Genomic DNA, 18,298 nt, shown 5'->3' with positions numbered 1-18,298 from the left:
GAGCCAGGTGCCCAGGACCGTGTCCAGACAGCTTTGGAGCATCTACAGGCCCTTGCAGGCTTGTATTCAAGCACAGACGTTATCTCTTATGTTTCTCTGTTCTTTCGCTGTGAATACTGCTATTTAAAATTTGATCATGATGGAAAAGCTGAACTGATAGAAACAAGGATGTATGGGCTCTTTTCTAAAATATAAATGGTTTCCAGTATTCTGAAATAACAGAACTTCAAGCAACTGCTTGCTATCTTTGCTTTCAAGCAACTGCAATAGATCCTTCTTTTTGAATATAGAAGGCAGACAAAGGACCCACTTTTCTGTAGAAATTTCCAGTCACTACTGACTTTCTCCCTTCCATCGCATATGACTGCAGTTCAACCTATCACCCAGGTGGAAGGACTCCATAAGTAGAAATTTTATGTCTGCAACAACAGCAATCTCATCCTCTTCACTGAACACAAGTTTTGCTCCCACACACACCAGTTGCTTTTTTTTTTTTAAAGCAGTGTATTCACATCCTTACCTATATGCTTTCAGTGATGCCCCCACTGAAAAATAAGATTACTAAAAATGAAATGAAGCAACTTCCGTATAGAAAAAGTTATATTTACAGTTTTATTTAGCAGAGTTAAAGAGCAAACAATTTTAACACTGTTGTTGAAAAGTGTTTTTACCCAAAGTTGCCAAGATCTAATAAGTTATTGAACAGAAATATCGGGCGTAAGGCAATAATCCTGACCAGCCCATTAGAGATCACACCATCCCCAAAGAGCAGAGCTGATAAAGGCGGTAGAAAATTTAGGCTGTGATTGACTCTATTTCCAAAAATTAGACAGAGATGATGAAAATAGGGTTCCACTCTTGAGTATATCTTTAACATCTGCAGATGAAGGAACTTCTAAAGCACGCAAAATGCAAAGACAATTCCTGTTTCCAAGGGAACATTCAGTGCTTTGAATCCAAGAATGCTATGTCCATACACAGTGGTCAGTACATGACTATGGCAACACATAGATGGTAAAAGATTAAAAATAGGATTAGAATTTTTTCCATTCCATGTCATCAGGAGGATTTACTTCTACCTTCCTTTTACCAACGTCAGACCAGTTGGTGCTCAGAACTGTGCCTCCAGACTCCATCTGCAACATGAGAGAAAACTTGTTTAGTTTGCTAGAGAAATTCTAGCAACATAAAAGCCACATTTCTTATAGCAGATTAACAAATTCTGAAGAAAGGTGAAGAATTTAGCTTCAAGTAGAAGCAGCTTACATAGGAATTCTGTGTATCAATAGAATAAAATCTGACAAAGCTGTCATTCAATAATCTTCAGCCCAACAATACTTGGCCACAATGAGACGTTACTTCACTAACAAGAAGCTTTTAAAAGGTCAGTCAGGTTCTTGCATACATGGGCTACAAATACAAGGAACTAGATATAAACAATTAAAAAGTATTCGATCCCTTCATTCATGGCAACTCTTCAGGCTCTGGATGAGTCAAACCCTGTATTTCCTTTGATAACACTTATTGAAACAAAGAGATCATTGACGAAGCACAAGCTTCAGTGAGGCACAAACTTGGACTTAAAGAGTCACATTCGTTAGTGTACAACATTGTAGCTTTCAGCGAGACTCATTACACCAATAGCTCTGACAAAATCACTGCCATTCATTATAGGCCCAAGGCTTTGGTAGCCAGAGGCTTCCCAGTTCATGCAAAGCTTAGTAAATTGTGTCAGCATGCAGTTACACATTTTTTTCAAAGAAAAAGAGTGAAGACTTACAAACGATTTGTTCATGGCACGTTTCACTTCATCTGTACCATCTGAATAAATCTGCTGGAAGAGTTTATTTAAAGCAGCGTCTCCTTCTAACTTCTCATTCTTCTCCTCCTCTTTGATTTCAACTACCAGTTTGTCCCAGTTCCTCGTATAGTGAGAGGATGATGGATATAAGTGCTGGGTATCTGAAAACAGAAGTGTTACTTAACTAAGCATTTTCTCACGACTTTTAGAGCAGCAGAGAACACATAGATATATATGTATCCGATGAATCAAGAGACAATAATGGAACATGAATCCGAAAATGCAAATGGATTCTTCCTTATTGATATAAGCATTGCAGTAACAAAAATAAAGGAAATTAAGGAATGCTACAGACTATGTTCAGCAGCTGCAAAAGTTTACATTTAAGTAAAGTTACATAATTTAGTTATCCAACAACAAAGTGGTGGATAACAGCAACGCAAATAATTGAAGTCAAAACAAGGCAGAAGATATTGGCTGACAGCAAGAAAACAAACAAAAAAAACCCCAAACCAGCCATCACCCTAGAGACATAGGAAAATTTGAGCTAAATTTCAAAAAATATCTGAAAGCAATAAATGAGGAAGTTCAAATTCTCTCAAAGACAGACTGTTAATCTGTCTTGAAAACCTGCAAAAGTATTACTTTAAGAGCGATGGAATACTGAAGTAAATAATAATTAATTATTTAAGCAACAACAGAGGCATTACAATGCACAGAACTGCAAAACAGTGACCAAAACAGATAGCAAACAGATAAACCCAGAGGAGTTAATGACAAGCATATATCCTTAACAATCCATAGATTAATGGAAGTTATGACTAAATTTAATACTTAAGTTTTAGTAATGCCCTGCAGACTTTTTCCTGTCAATTCTTGGCAGCAAAAACAAGGCTATTAAGCTTTTCATTGTAAATATGAAGCAGTGTTTTTATAAACAATATTTAACACAAAAAAATATTATTAATAACTGCAAGTAACTTAATACAAATAAACCATTTAATACTTAATAGTTCAGAGAACAAACCTGGTGTAAATTGCTTTAACTTAGGAGAATCTCCCTGCCCCTCCAGCTTCTCCCATCTTACAGCCTCCGGCTTCTTCATTTTTATCTCAACCTACAAAACACAAGACAAAGAACGTATTAATCCAGATGGCAAAGAACTCTGCCAAATAGGCTTGAATTAGTTGGATCCTGTCGCAGTAAGAAAATAAATTTGCTTTCAGAAACACAGTCTCTAATATGAAACCTGTATTTTAACAAAATGTACCCACCTTACAAGATGAAGTTACATGACTTCAAGTCACAGGTCAACTAAGCTCTTATGTGGCTGCATAGCTCTTGTATTGGACTTTTACCCTTTTGTTTAGTACCACATACTTCCTTTTGCTTACTATTCACTTGGTTCTTTTTGTAAATTATGGTATCCCAAAAGTAATGATCAGTCCCAACGTCTCTCTACTGCCAGGCACCAAAGTATTATCTTTCAAGCATCCCGTTCTTGCCAGCCAGCTCTAATAATTAAACAGTACTTTTGAAGGACTGCAAAATCCAACTTTATCTAGGTTTACATTTCATCCACCAAAAAAATTCATATTTTATGTGCAGTACATAAACCAGAGAAACATCCTGGGACTATGCAGATCTTCCCACTGGAGAAATTCAGAAGCTGTATTAATTTGGTTCAATGAACACACACTGCTATGGAGAAAACTGTCTAGTATTCATTGACAAAACTGGCAATTAAAAATAGATATGGTTGCAATTATCATAGGAGATCACAAAATTAAGTGAAGTATGTCATGCCCTATTCACAACTACACGTAATCCCATTAGACAACCATATTGAAATGTTTTTTCGTAATTAACCTTATCCTTTGGTTGCAGGGTTACAAAGTTGCAAAACAATGTCTGCAAAACAAGGACTGTCTAATGTCACTCCAAACAACAAATTCACTTAAGAAAATGTCACAAAGTTCACATGACGCTATTAATTAACTGAAATCAGTGCCTGCTAAACTTCAGCAGTTCCTTATTTGTGAGCAGCTCAGCAGAAGTGAGTTCTTAGCTCTACCTAAAGCCACTACAACCTGGGGATCCCTGCAGACCCAAGAACAAAGGCACCACTGTACAAGCCAACCCTAGACATCCTAACAGCAAGCTCCTCGCACAGCATCAAGTTGATCTGAAACTCGAACCTTACTTAATCCATTCTTCAAATCAGTCACTGGTAAGCAACAGACTGAGATACCTTATAAAAATAAAGAAATGAGCTCATTTAAGGTTCAAAGCTTCCACGTTTGCAATCATGATGCATTTTAAGAATCAGAATATTTAATTACGATTGCTTCTTTTTGTATTTTTCCCCCTGGGGAAGCTACCATTTCCCTAGACAACTTTAAATACTTTTTTCCCATCACTAACTTGTAATAACTGAGAAAAACAAATGTTTAAGAAATGAGGCATGGAATGCCCTTCAAGGCAGGGAAGAGTTTCAGTAAGTTTTTAAGTCCAACACCCACATGCATTTGACTTCCCACTCCCCATGTCTGTTGGATTTCCAATGTTTTTAGCAACTTTTTCAGTAACAAATTAAGCATCAGTTTTTAAAATAGTGCAAGTCACAGAACCAAAAATAAACAAACAAAATACCGTATTACTCTAGTTGCTCAAACTATGTCCCTAAAGAAGGCCTGTATTCCAGAGTTTAATATTGCAATCTGTAAGGACGCAGATTCTGTTCAAACTATGCAGAAGCAGCACTCAAACTGTGCCAATGATTAGTCTTCAGTAGAACTAAACAAGTCAGCAAAGGTTCCTTCACTGAACTCTTCTAAAAACACTTTGGAAATTACAACCTGAAAGTTCATTTTTGAACACCTATACTCATAAATCTAATGCTCTGCAATTAGCTTAAGGAAGCTAAAATATTTGTATATCTAAGACAAACACGTAGTTCCACAAGTGCCAGAACTACCAGGGTTGGGTTTTTTTTCCAATGGATTTGGAGCTCATGAGTCAAACATTTAAGTTAATTAGCCACTTACAAAGGCACTGATTTGAGTATTAATTATAACTCATTTCAACCTGAGGAAACTGTATGACCAATTCATTTGTACATTTCAGTTGAGCATACCCCTATATGATCTATTTGAAAAAAAAAAAAAAAAAAAAAAAAAGAGAGAGAGAGAGTAAATGCTTGATACTGAGACTGCTCAACCCTATACATCTTCAATTTCTCTTCTGTTTGTTTCTTCCTTCACTATCTGCTCCTATCTCTCACTTCAGGCTTTCCACCAGTGTCTTTCAGTATTTCAAATACAGACTATTTCATCCACACCAAGAATGACCTCTAATGCAATGTAACGCTTGATGGGAACTCCTAAACATGGACTTTTTTCTTCTCAGAATAAAACCCTCCTCAAAGAACGCTTATAAAGACCTTTGGCTATTCATCAGAGCATTCTGCCCACACACAAAAAGAAGAAAAAAAGGAAGATCTTTACTTCTGCTGCTCCAGTAATCCCCCTCTTTTTTAATCTGCTAGTTCTTACATTTTCGTCTCTGAAACTGTCCCTAAGATGGTACTAGATGACAAACATCCCTAAGGAAAAGGAAATGCTACAAACTAATTCCCAGTGCAAGATGCAGATTTCTTAAATCTAAACCATTTCAACCCTGCCGAGCTAGAAGTATAGACAGCTGAAGAATTGAGACAGAATGTATTTATGACATGATTAAACCTCTACCCCATCTACTCCATCCACTTCAATTGAAGCTACTCATTAGGCAAAGTGGCAGGCAAGAGCAAAACTAGGGAAATCATTAGCTGTATACCATTATACAACCACGTTTTCCAAAAATATAAAGCTATAAAATTCTGCCTGTGAAGGCGCATATTTCTTCAACTTGAGAGCTTTATTTGATCTAAGGAGAAACAAGTTTGCAAGTCCCAATTATGCACACAAATGGCAATAAATGCATTTTAATGAACATTTTAAAGCAGATACTGATAGCTATCACACAGAAAAGTAACATCAGTATGGACATTTGTGTCATATCTAACACACAAGTAATGTTAGCTTTTTCCTCTCCTTTGAAAAAAAATTCAGTACTCAGGCAAGAGAAATACATCAACACTTCGCCAACTACTTTGATTTAACATTTATATTTCATAAAATGTATGCCTGTGTGCCTCCTGCCAACTTCAGAATAAAAGACAGGAAAATTTTATTGCAAATTAAATGCTTTGCATGCCACTTAAGGACAAGCCTAATTCCTCAGCCTCCACTTGTAGCTCATGCCATGCAGCCACCTGACCACCTTGGTAGCCCTCCACTAGGATTGCTCCACGTTAGTGCCTTTCTTGCATTGGGATGCCCCAAACTGGACACAGTACTCCAGATGTATGAAAAGTTCCAACGCAGAAATAATCCACCTTCTGATGTAATTTTTAAACTCCTAGTATTTCGGGCTCAAAGTGAGCAAAGCAAAAAAGAAACGAAACATGGAATTTTGACAGAGTAATTCATGCACTATTTGTTTGAAATACCATCTTGACAGAAACCTACCCTTCTGAGAAGAGGGTCAAATGGGGGACTCATCGTCTACAAGGAACCTGATCCTCAGTGAAAGGATACAGAGAAGTTTGTAGTCACAGAAGTAACTGATTTTTTAAAACCTATCAGAGATTTACACAAGTTTGTTTGCAGCTTAATCCAAGCACTACCTATCAGAAAAGATGCCACAGAGTTGCTCTCAAAAGCTATTCTAAACTATTTGTTAGTATAAGACCACAAAACCCCCTTACTTTAAGAATACTGGCATAAAAAAAGATTTAATCCAGTTTTAAGAAAGAATTTCTCCCCTTAGTTACAGATAAACACAAGGCTAGTTAGCCAACATTAATTTCCTAGGTAGAAGCTTACTGTTAAAAAGTCTAAATCTTCGATGAACTAGATTTCACTTGAACTTACTACGTTTTGGGACAGGCATTGCCAATTTAACTGAGAAACATTTAAAAGGGAAAGAAATTTTACCTTCCTCCCTAGAAGATGATGCTGGTATACACTGATGAGTTACAAGAATTTCTTTTTCTGATTTCTACTTCTTTTATATTTTACAGTCCATGCTAAGGGAAAGTTCACTTACCACTGGCAAATTTGTGTCAAGCTCTGATCAGATGGATGAAGGAAATGAGAACTGGCAAAGATTAAGCAGCAGTTCAGCCATTAATTTTAAGATGCATCAAAAAAATACCCTTTTAAATTGTGATGTTTTGCTATAGCAAAGACACGGGAATTCAGGGTTTCCAGTCAACTACTTGGACATTTACTGAACTACTGACTGCCTTGTCCAAGTTGTAAATTTTAAGTGTTTAGAGTTGTAATTTTGCAATCATCTCATGTATTTTGTAATCTAAATTTAAGGGTAGGACAAAACAGCACTATCTTCTAAAAATGTATGACCTATTCAAACTTACCTCTAAGAGCACATGCACATACAGTTTTGTTATCTCAGTTATTCAAAGACCTTTTATACATTGCTTGAACTAGATGATCTGAAAGGTCCCTTCCAACCTAGGCAATTCTATGGTCTTTGGTCCATAACTTTAATAAAGTATACTAAGATGAAAACAACTCTTATTTGTTTTCACAAATAAGTGAACATTAAGAAATTTATTCTGTAGCAAATATATTGCAACAGAAGGGATTTAGTGGACACCTTTCAGTTTCTTTGCCAGCTATGTACTATGGAGAACTGAGTGGAAAAAGGTCAAAGTTTCCACCTTGCTGATATTACACAGCAACCACTTGTTAAAATTTTGAATTTTACAGAATGAGCTAGCAATACTGATCATTTTGGAATCCTAATACTCTTTCTTAGTGCTTCCACAATGTAAACAATCGCTATTCCAATAGTTCTTCAATCCATCTTCTGTTAAGACAGAGAAAAACCCTTATGCATAGTTTTCCTATATGTATTTATATAATGCATGGGCACTGACTTTTATGCTTGTTTAAAATATAGTTCTGAGTATTTACAAGTTTAAATCTGCCCCACACCAATCTGCATTCATAAGAAGGAAAAAAAAAATCAAACTTATTTTCAGCCAAATAAATATCATGCCTATCATTGGGATGGTTTCTTTATGGTCTAGCCAGGAAATTGCTCCAACTAGCCCTGCCTAAGAGACACAAGAAATTTCAGAAAAGTATCCAACTCATATCTTAAATATCAGTTTATAATTTACAGAAAACACTCAAGAATACATACGGGAGATATGAATCTGCATTAAAGCCTCACAGAGAAAACAAGTACATGAGAGCAGGGAACTCTGCATTGAAGTGTCTGCAAGCAATTTAATGAAAATATCCAAAATGAGAAAGTATCTTTTAAGGATCGGAATGCAACGGTAAGAACCAACTTCAGTTAAAATAAATCTGTTCCTCTGTTTATCTATTTGTGTACATTTGCCTCTGAATAGAGACTCTGACGACAGTCCAAGAGTGTTTGAAACAGTTTCACTCTTTGCCTCTTCCCAGAGTTTGCAAGGCAAAATGTTGGTCTGAGGAAAAGAAACATTCCACTGATGCGCACTACCATATTCTTGGCATGAAGCTGCTGAGAGCGTGCTTCTACTTCAGACATCTCTATTAAGTAACAAATGTCAACTGTAAAAGAGGCTGAGGATTTCTAACGCCTCCCCTGTTTGCAGCACAACTTTACCCCAGAACTGTCCTTGAATTAGAGATCAAAGAAACCACTTTTCCAAATGGCTCTAAATTGCTGCAAGTCATTGCTTGCAAAAAGCCCAAACCACTGAAAACTGAAAACTCACAGTAATTGTCCCCAGACCATTTGTGGATGCAAGAGCAGAGGGGATGAAAAAGAGAAAGCACTATTTCAAGTCTCCTTCCAGTTCATAAGCACACGTGCTAAAAGCACATACTCGTCCTCATGCTCCTCTTCTAGGTCTTACAGAGAAGAAAACCCTGAGCATCACCTAGAACATAACAGAAGACCGAGAGAAGTGCTCACGTTACACAAGTTTCCAACAGAACATGGCAGAATATTCCCCTGGAATCCCCAAAACACTGACTGATAGACTGAATAAAAGAAGGAAAAGAAAGCGAGGCTGATTGTGCACAAAGAACTGTTTCAGAACATTAGAAATCCTTACACTATTTATGCATTTCTACTTTCCTGCTGTATTTTCTGGACAGAGACAGATCAGATAGCTTTGTCTTAAACATATTTAGTCATTCATTTGAAGTTTTTGTGCCTTTTTTACTTTTATGAAGGGGGCACGATGATATTATGCACTCTGAGCTACAAGATAACTGCGCACAGGCAACTTCCTGAGAGCAAACTTGCTCCAGCCTTTACATTTTGGCTCCCTCTTCTGGAAAGAAGTAAAAAAACTAAATTGCATCACTAGAGGCTACCTTCCTCCTGTTAAACAGTTTTCAGTGTGGCACAGTTTTCCCCCCACTTCACCTGACACATGAACAAAACTAGGGATCATAGAATCATAGAATGTGTTGGGTTGGAAGAAGCCTTTAAAGGTCATCTAGTCCAACCCCCCTGCAGTAAGCAGGGACATCTTCAACTACATCAGGTTGCTCAGAGCCTCACCAAGCCTGGCCTTGAATGTTTCCAGGGATGGGGCCTCCACCACTTCTCTGGGCAACCTGTTCCAATGTCTCACCACCCTCATTGCAAAGAGCTTCTTCCTAAGGGATGACCACCAAAATACACAAAATCCTACCTACTGCGTACAAAGTCACGCTACAGACAAAGACCAGATCAGCTTCCATTTGTAAGACACAAATCTCAAATTTATATGGTGCTTTTTGGAGCTGCTGTTACTTTTTGCTTATCAGATTACTACAGTCAGACACCTTTGACGTGAGGAGTATAACCAACAACATCAATTGATCTAGTTGTTCTAATTATGATCTATCAACTGTGCTGTTCATCTACAAGAAAAAAAATGCCATGCATATATAGCAATTCCCTCAAGAGAAGGACTCAATACAGTTGTATTCAGCATTTTCTTACATGAACATTAGGTTGAGGCCTTAGATCATAAGAATTATACGCTGGACAACATGGGGCAATTCTAAGTAACTCATGACTAAATGTGAGCAAGAACCATAATAATAATAAAAAGCTGAATTCGCAACTAGCGTTATCTATTAAATAGCAAATTTTGAATTAGGTAAAAAAAAGTCTCCAAGCATGGCAGTAATACATACAGCCACTATTAAAGGCAGTCTGTATCATCTGTAAAACTGTTGACAACTAGAGTATATACAATACCAGAATGCATAAAGAAAGAAATGAAGATTTTATTTCAAAACTGGACTTCACCTACACATTATGCTGTTCTTGAGTTGGACTCAAGTGTTTTACCTCTTCTAACTCACAGCTTGAAGTCAAAAGTCTGCGGATTATGAACACTAATTTACTCCTGCTCATACAGAAACCATTCAAACACCTCCAAACATCTATTTGTGCTACCTCTGTACCCTTTGCTAGTTCTGTTCTTTTCCAAACAGAGACTTTGTATCTCAGAGCCAGATACAGCATGGACTTACTGAAAGGTATAATTTCTATTTCATTGCTAGTAAAGAACCAATTCTTAAGGTATCAACTGCATTTTTCACCACTGTTAACGTTCCCAGAATCAATCCCAGAGTCTGTAGGTTCTGTCTGCTCGCTCTTTGTAGTTATTTTAGAATTTGTAATTCTGCAAATGTAATTAAGGCTATTTTCTCCTCCCGAATTTGCATCTTTACCTTTATTCTTTTGCATTTCTGAAGTGATGCTGAATTTTCAAGCAGTATTGTGAAATCCCTCTCCAGCTTCTCTTAGTTACCAAAACACACAGGATTGTTCTACTATCTGCCAGTTCTGCTGTTTCATCCTCTATCCATTACGTTTATTAGCTTTATGAAGTTCATGGGAAACCCGAACTATCCACCACATAACCTGACCATATATTTGACTCTGTTTCCCCATATATTTCCTCATATAATTGGAAAAGAAAGACAAGACTCTTCGTTGCCTAGTGAAGACTACACGATGCTAATGGCAATGTGGCTCACACGTTCAAAGGAGCAATACAAAGTAAAGCAGAGTGAAAACATGCCACTATTCTTATCTGAAATTATTAATCCACAGCTGTTCCTATCCCATGAAAATACAATTTCTTTAGGAGTGTATAGTAAAAAATTCATGTAATTGGGAAGATAATGAAATTATGTCTTTCTTTCCAAGTCCTTAGAAAAGGACTTTGTGTAAATGGTACAAAATAATTTTTAAAGCGTTTGAGAAGTTCTAAGTAATAAGATAGTTTACTCAAAGTAATAACTGTGTATTTTCCACACCACTTATAAGAAGAAAGTACATACACAAAACTTTTGAAAAGAAATCTGAATTTCTAGTATTCAAACACTAAGGCCACACTATTCCCTTGAAGTGCTTAATGTTTTTCAAAGTAAAATATTCTTAACTTTTAAAGAAGTCTTTGCAGGCTTTACGGAGACCTGCTTTTAAATGTTTTTCTTCAGCCAGACTCCATCTGCTGGTCAGAACCAGAATTAGCTGGGGCATGATTTAAATTGTATTTCCTTCACTATGCTTTCACAGGTGTCCTTATATTGTTCTTTTCTGCAAGAGGAAGAACATGTTGAAGCACGGCATTCTGCTGTTAGAACACCTCCTGCGTTCTCTCTCATCCCATTTAGTCTCAAAAATATTCTTTCACAACTACATAGGAACAGTAACATTTGGAAACAAATGCAAAACATTTACAATTCAGACACTGCCTGAACAAAACTAAAGCTTTCACACCACTTTATAAACCTCAATCTAAACCAGGCTCCAGACTACTAGAGGTTATTCCAGAAATTAACCCAGGCTAGAGACAGTAGCATAGAAAGACAAAGTCAAGTTCATTTCAACAGTGCAGATGCTTCATGAAAGTAATGGTACACTTCAAGACAAGTGAGAAGTATAACATAAGCTAGATAGGAACATAAAGCAAACAGGACACCTCACGGTTACTCCTCTTGACAAGGCCCATGCCCATTCCACTCAAATTTATACAAATACTAATAGACTAGCAGATTTCCTACATACTTCGAACACTCTGCTCATCTCCCACAGCGTAAACGCTCACGTGACTCAATCACATAAACTGCCCAGCTTCCTTAGAGCCAGGAGTGGAAAAACAAGACCAGCTTTCTACAGCAAACCACTCCTGTCATCTTGAAATCCCTCTTCCCTGAAATGATGCAAGAACTATTATAGGTACCTTTCTGAGAAAGGAACAGGTAAAATGGAACAGGAGAACACAAAGGAATTTCCAAAAGCTCTGCAGAATCAACAATACATTCCTGCTTCAGAGATTCATGTTTGGCTCTATGGACAAAGCATATGTCTGTCTATGCACTGTGCCAACAATATATGCTATGCCAGACCAGTCAGTTTCTTATTTTTCTATACCTGTAATGTAAAAGAAACAAAACTGAGACAAAAGCATTCTCTCTCACACCATGTGATTTTCAAGTGCCTCCTACCACTTGAAGTACTATTTCCAGGAACGGCACAGAACACACCCTCTTGAAAAGCCAAGAACAGTTAACTGCACGGCTAACCTTTACCGGTAAGAAAAGGTCATGAAAGTCTAAAGAATTATTTCAACACTGAAATCCTCAACGTCTGACTTTTATTTATTGGGCACACAAAGACAACAATGCTTCAAAAGGCAATATCAGCTCCTAAAAGTTTAGTAAAAGGGTGTCCATACTTTCCCAATACCTGAATTGTAAGAGTGAAGACCAGTCTTCTTTCTACAGTAACAAGTAAAACCATCCTCAATATAACTGTCATTTGCACTTCAGTAAGCTCCATATTACTATTTCTGATATTTGCACAAGTTTAGAAAGCCTTCCATTGGCTGAAAGGCACCCTGAAGAAGGAAAAAGCAATTCTATATGAAAAATAAGATATTATGACTTGCAGAGAGACAAGACAATACAGCAGAAGCGTTTTCAACATGAGGGACAGTCAAGGAAATAATTTACACTTTAAGAAGCTTACCTTTGTTGAAAGCACTTTAAATGTACTTTGCTCTGGCACTATAGAATGAAGAAGAACAAGCTTTAAGTTGTAGTCTTCACCTGATGGAAGTCTCACTGATGCATTCATCTGTTAACAGTTGAAAACACGTCTCTGGTCATCTTTGAGAGCAGTTTTCCATTTCCAAGTAAAGCATTGTCATTTGGCACCAAGATTAAGTGATTAAATTAATGACCCTTCACTAGGGCACTTAAAGCATCAGGTGTCAGAATTTCAGACGATGCCATTACATTACTGCATTATTGAATAAGGTGTTTCTAAAGTACACTAGAAAATGAACAAGAGATTTCAATTCTTAGCCAGCAAGCACTCAAAAAGCCTATTATCTTGTCAGCTTGATCTGCATTCTTTGGCTGAAGAATTGTATGTCAAATGAAGTCTCAACACATTAATAATGGAACATGAAAACAATTCACAACTTCCGTTCTAATACACGCAAACTACGTGGCAAGTGCTCACACAATTTTAACCATCTAAAGCAGATAGCAACAACCGAGTACTTCTGGTAGTTCATGAAGGAGCAACTTAGTTGAAAGTAAGAACTTAATTCTTCAATGTTCTCAGCTAAATTAAACGTGATCCTCAGTACTGCACATGGTATTACAATAAAGAGATTACTGCACCTCCTTGAAATATATACGTTGCTGCCATTGACAATTTTCGTAATGCCAAAATCAAGAAAAAACCCACCCACCAACATTCACTCTTTTTCTATAGTTGTCCTAAAGCAAGGTATTACTCATTCATACATATTCTTAGAATACCTTGCTTCTGTCTATTCCTACTCCAGATGTATGCATGCTCAAATATTTTAAGTCCAGATCACTTTCTCCTCCACCCCTCCAAACAAACAGGCAGCCAAAACCCAGATGTCTCCTTTGCAGCATGCACACTACACTACCGTTTGTGTGTAAGTCCCATGGACACTGCTGGGACAACAGATCCCAGTTCACTTGATTGGGCGTATACACATCTACAGCACAACCGTACATAGAAAAGCTCAGACAAAGGACCTCTTGTACCATTTTTTTCATGCTATTGCAGCAGATAACATTCACTGGTTTAATTACTGCATCTTAGGGAATCTAGGGACACGTATCAATAACCAACACAAATCACCTCTTTCTCTGAGAACTGCACACTGACATCATCCTTCTGTGCATTCTTGATCATTATAGTCACAATTACTTGAGATTCTGTTTGGTACCAGTCATACCTGAAAAGAAAAAAAAAAAAATAAGAAAGAGGAAGAACTGACTGCAAAGAGATGTACAGAAGAATACCAAAAGCTGGAAAAGTGCATTGTGTAGTTTAACGAGGGAAGACACAGAAAATAAGATTTCTTCCCCTTCCTCTAACAGAGCAGTTGCAGAATTGACAAGATAAGTGGTTGAAGAACAAATAATCATTTTTAATCAAGAAGCATATCAAAATTAGGTCACTTTCTTAACCAATGCATAATATTGTTTGCCTTCGATAAATTAAATGGCACTTTTTAGTTCAGGATCTTAAAAGCATCTCAAAAACATTACCTATACTAGGCACAATGGGCCAGTCTTTGAATTAAGCTCAGCGTGAGAATTAGAAACAGAATCCAAAATGCTTACTCCATTCCCCACTCTCCCAGTAGGCATAATCTCCGGAAAGTAAAATTCAGTCTGAACAGAAGCAATGTCACAGTTTGAAATACATTTCACTTAGACTACCATGTTCTCAAGCTACAGAAAACGAATTATCTTGCTTCTCCGATCCCCAAGCCAAAGAATAGCTACTTGTCAATTATTTTAATTCCCACAGTAAAGCAAAAGTCAACTTACTTGATCTTTGGTGGCAGAGGTTGCTGCTGCATATTCTAGTTGAAGCATATTCCATTGGAAAGAAAGTTACATCAGTGTGAGTGAAAATATACCATGAAGTACTTTCCAAAGACACAAGTTATTTTCACAGTCATTGCTGCCCTTCTCTTGATTTATGCATGAGCATTAACTTAAGAGGTAAAGCTCTTCACTGTTCTTCCAGCCATTTATGCCAGATTAAGAATTAAAGAGTTTCAGTTTACATTAAACATGTCAGTCTATAACTCAGAATATATTGGTAAAACATCTTTATAAATAGCAGTAAGTTCAGCTTTAACTCATTTTCTTCCTGGATAAGAAGTATACCTGAAAGACACACAGTGGCTACGTTGCTAATCTAAAAGTCAGGAAGGAAACCTGAAACAGATCTGAGAACTTAGGTATAACTTTTAAACATAAAAACCTTTTAACCGTAAGATCAGTCTTTACATACACCCACCATATTTCCTGTACACTTTCCTCCTCTATCCTATTCTTAAAATGTAAAAAATGGAAATTACTATGAAAGAGGGAGTAGAACATGCAATGCAAATTCCCATTTTTGTCTAAAAAAAAAAAAAAAAAAAAAAAAGAGGGGGTCTATTTCAACACCACTTCTGAAGATTTCCAATAAAAAAGAAAATTAAAAGCTGAACAAGTTACAGCAGAAAAAATTCCACACAAACCACCTGCAGGCTACTGGAAAACAAAGTTACTTTCCAGCAGTCACAAGCAAGTTAGTATTAAGATGAGCTGGTTAATTTGTAGAATTAAGAAGCAAGAAAGTTAAAGTTTACTTCAATGAGTGCACTGTAATTGCCAGATTTAAATGCCATTCCTAAAAGTTTTCAGGGCTCAAATTTCGCAACCTTGGTCTCAAATTAAAAAAAAAACGCATTTAGAAGAAAACTTAAATCCTTCAGAACTGCATGAAATAGAAAAGATTAAAGTCTGAAAATTTTAAGAAGCCACTGAGGTTTAGAACCATGCTTTAGCTTAACAAAGAAATTGAAACTGTAAAGGTATTCAGGAAAACATCTTACCGCTTCTGTCTGTGATGCTGCAGAAAGAAAGGAAAGTTGCACTTTCAGAAGAGAGATATTGAACGTATATGGCATACATTTATTCTAGCTTTTCTCGGTTACTCTAGACATTCTGCATTTATTTCACTCTCAACAGTAACGAGTTAAAAACATGTCAGTTCTACCTCTAGTATATTGCTTTTATGACAACCTACTTTTTAATCAGACTTCAATCAGCAACTTGAGCAATGAAACAACTGTAATATAGAGCATGTTCTGATTAACAGAAGGAACAGACTTTCCACTACTTTCCCTCGTTTATCAGAAACCTTTTATAATGAAAGCAACATCACAACATACAAAAGTTTTCAAAATCCCTTCCCGTAAGTCTGTACTAGGTTTATCATCCATCCATAGGAATAGCACAAAGTTCTCATCAAATCTGTATCTCCTGCTAGGCCAATGCAATTGGTGAATGAGATAGAAACCTGGCAGAAAAATTCACTTATATGGCCTTAATAATATTGTAAATACTTTGATCTAAACTATAGCTCAGTATTTCCCCTTCTAAACATTTTTTCCTAAAATATGTTTGAAAAGAAACAAACTTTCCCCTTGCTTCTTTATAATGCGTACTGCTAAAAAGACATAAAGATTAATAAAAAGAAGAATATAAAGTTGTAATTAAGAAATTAGAGGTTTTGGGGTTGGGGTTTTTTGGTTTCTTGTTTTTCTTTCTTTCTTTCGACTCCTTTTTCACAAGGAGTCACATGGAAAAGATAAAGGGTAATGGGTACAAGTTACTCCTGGGGAGATTCTGATTGGACACAAGTGGAACATTTTTCACAATGAGAACTATCAGCCATTGAAATAATCTCCCCAGGGAAGTGGTGGGTTCCCCAACATTGGGCACTTTTAGGATTCAGCTGGACAAGGTGCAGGGTCCCCTTGTCTAGACCGTGCTTTTGCCAAGAAAGGTTGGACCAGATAATCCTTTATGTCCCTTCCAACCTGGTATTCTATGATTCCATGTTATTTATTTTTCCTGGAGTATCAGAGAATTAAGATAATGGCTCAAAAAAAGAAAAGACAGGGATGAATATTCAAGATGAAACAGGACAACTGAGTTGAACCAGACAAACACTGCAAAAAGTAATGATGACATTAGAGAAAAACATGTATTCTAACCTCTTTCCTTGAGAGGGCAAAGAAAGTTGTCACCCAAGATAACTCTTTGCAAATAAGACTACGCATACTGATCACTTCCCTAATTTCTCCAAATAAAAATAAACCTGGCAAAAATGTATCATGAAGCAGAAATTTATTCATTCCTATACAACACAGAAGGCTTCTCTTTTATTTGGTTTTTAGTCAAGAGGTTGATGTGAACTTGTATTGTTTCTACTGTGTGCACCACACAGAGGAGGGAAGTCGCAACAGGTGAAGGAAAAAAACCTAAATCAGTTATCGTGTTGTACCTCACTAAAATCCACAGGCAGTTTAAGCTTGGTGGATGACTTCATTGCCAGGGATGTCAGTTTGTAGGAAGGTATGAAAGGAACCTATACTCACACTCACTGACCACCACAGATAAGACGTCAGAGCAGCGACTAGCACCTAAGACACTCTCAGACTATCTGGAATCAGAGTAAAATCCCCAAATTTCCACCTCTCTTGCCAACTTTACGTTCTGCAAGACTTAAAAACTGATTTTGATGCTGGTTTTAGAAAGCAAGTTGATACATGCTTCCACAGTTAAAATTAGCTAGCAGTTGTATATGAAAGCGAGTTAAAATTATTTAAGATTGGACTTCAAATACGTACTCCTCTGTACTAGCTAACTATTACATTAAAAACCCAGTATTTGTGTCCCTTTAAATCTGAGGCATAGAAGCGTTCAGGATATATAGTCTGAGAGAAACAAAAGATAGGAAAAATTTACTTTTTTTTTTTTTTAAACAAAAATTTCTTTTGTTGTAAGTAAGAGATAAGCTGCAAGTCTTTGAAAAAACATGACACAGCTCCAAAGCACAGGGCATATCAAACCCCTTATCAAGTAAGTGTGTTTTTTCTTACCGTTTAGTGTTTCTTCACATCTTTTAATCCAAATACTAAAGGTATCATCTACATCTAGAAGAGATCAAACACAGTAACATTAAAACTCTTCAAGAACTACACATATTGCATAAAGAACAATTTCTCACAACTGCCAATTGGAAGAAATTCATCCCAAACTCGCATCAATTTACTAAAAAACAGTATTATTCCCAATTATCTTCTTGTAACCTGTCATTCCAGTTAAAACTTTAAATATTTTTACACAACTCTACTATTTAACTCTGTTACATTTAATTAACTTCAAATTAATTTGTAGGACACTCGATTTTCTTTGAATTGACCCAAATACGCTATCACTTTCCAGTCTGCTCAACCTCTATATAACTCTTTAGAAAGCAAGAAGTACAGTTTTACATATTTTTCCATTATT

The 18,298-nt window shown here is 36.6% G+C and overlaps 1 protein-coding gene across 2 annotated transcripts in view; it reads right to left on the bottom strand.

Annotated features, from left to right (window-relative positions):
* Positions 1-587: 587 nt before the first annotated feature.
* Positions 588-18,298, bottom strand: part of SUGT1 (SGT1 homolog, MIS12 kinetochore complex assembly cochaperone) — a 29,711-nt gene continuing 12,000 nt past the window's right edge. For both annotated transcript variants that reach the window (XM_063335121.1, XM_063335132.1), the window contains exons 6-13: positions 17,887-17,940; positions 15,832-15,848; positions 14,771-14,805; positions 14,073-14,169; positions 12,915-13,022; positions 2,829-2,919; positions 1,781-1,962; positions 588-1,136 (exon numbers count right to left, since the gene is read on the bottom strand). In XM_063335121.1, coding sequence (XP_063191191.1) covers positions 1,035-1,136; positions 1,781-1,962; positions 2,829-2,919; positions 12,915-13,022; positions 14,073-14,169; positions 14,771-14,805; positions 15,832-15,848; positions 17,887-17,940 — 686 coding nt within the window. In that variant the 3' untranslated portion in view covers positions 588-1,034. The remainder of the gene's footprint in view (positions 1,137-1,780; positions 1,963-2,828; positions 2,920-12,914; positions 13,023-14,072; positions 14,170-14,770; positions 14,806-15,831; positions 15,849-17,886; positions 17,941-18,298) is intronic.

This window comes from Chroicocephalus ridibundus, chromosome 1, assembly GCF_963924245.1.
Source record: "Chroicocephalus ridibundus chromosome 1, bChrRid1.1, whole genome shotgun sequence".
Classification (NCBI taxonomy): domain Eukaryota; kingdom Metazoa; phylum Chordata; class Aves; order Charadriiformes; family Laridae; genus Chroicocephalus; species Chroicocephalus ridibundus.
Note: the sequence above shows the minus strand (reverse complement) of the source record. Positions and strands in the feature narration are given on the sequence as shown.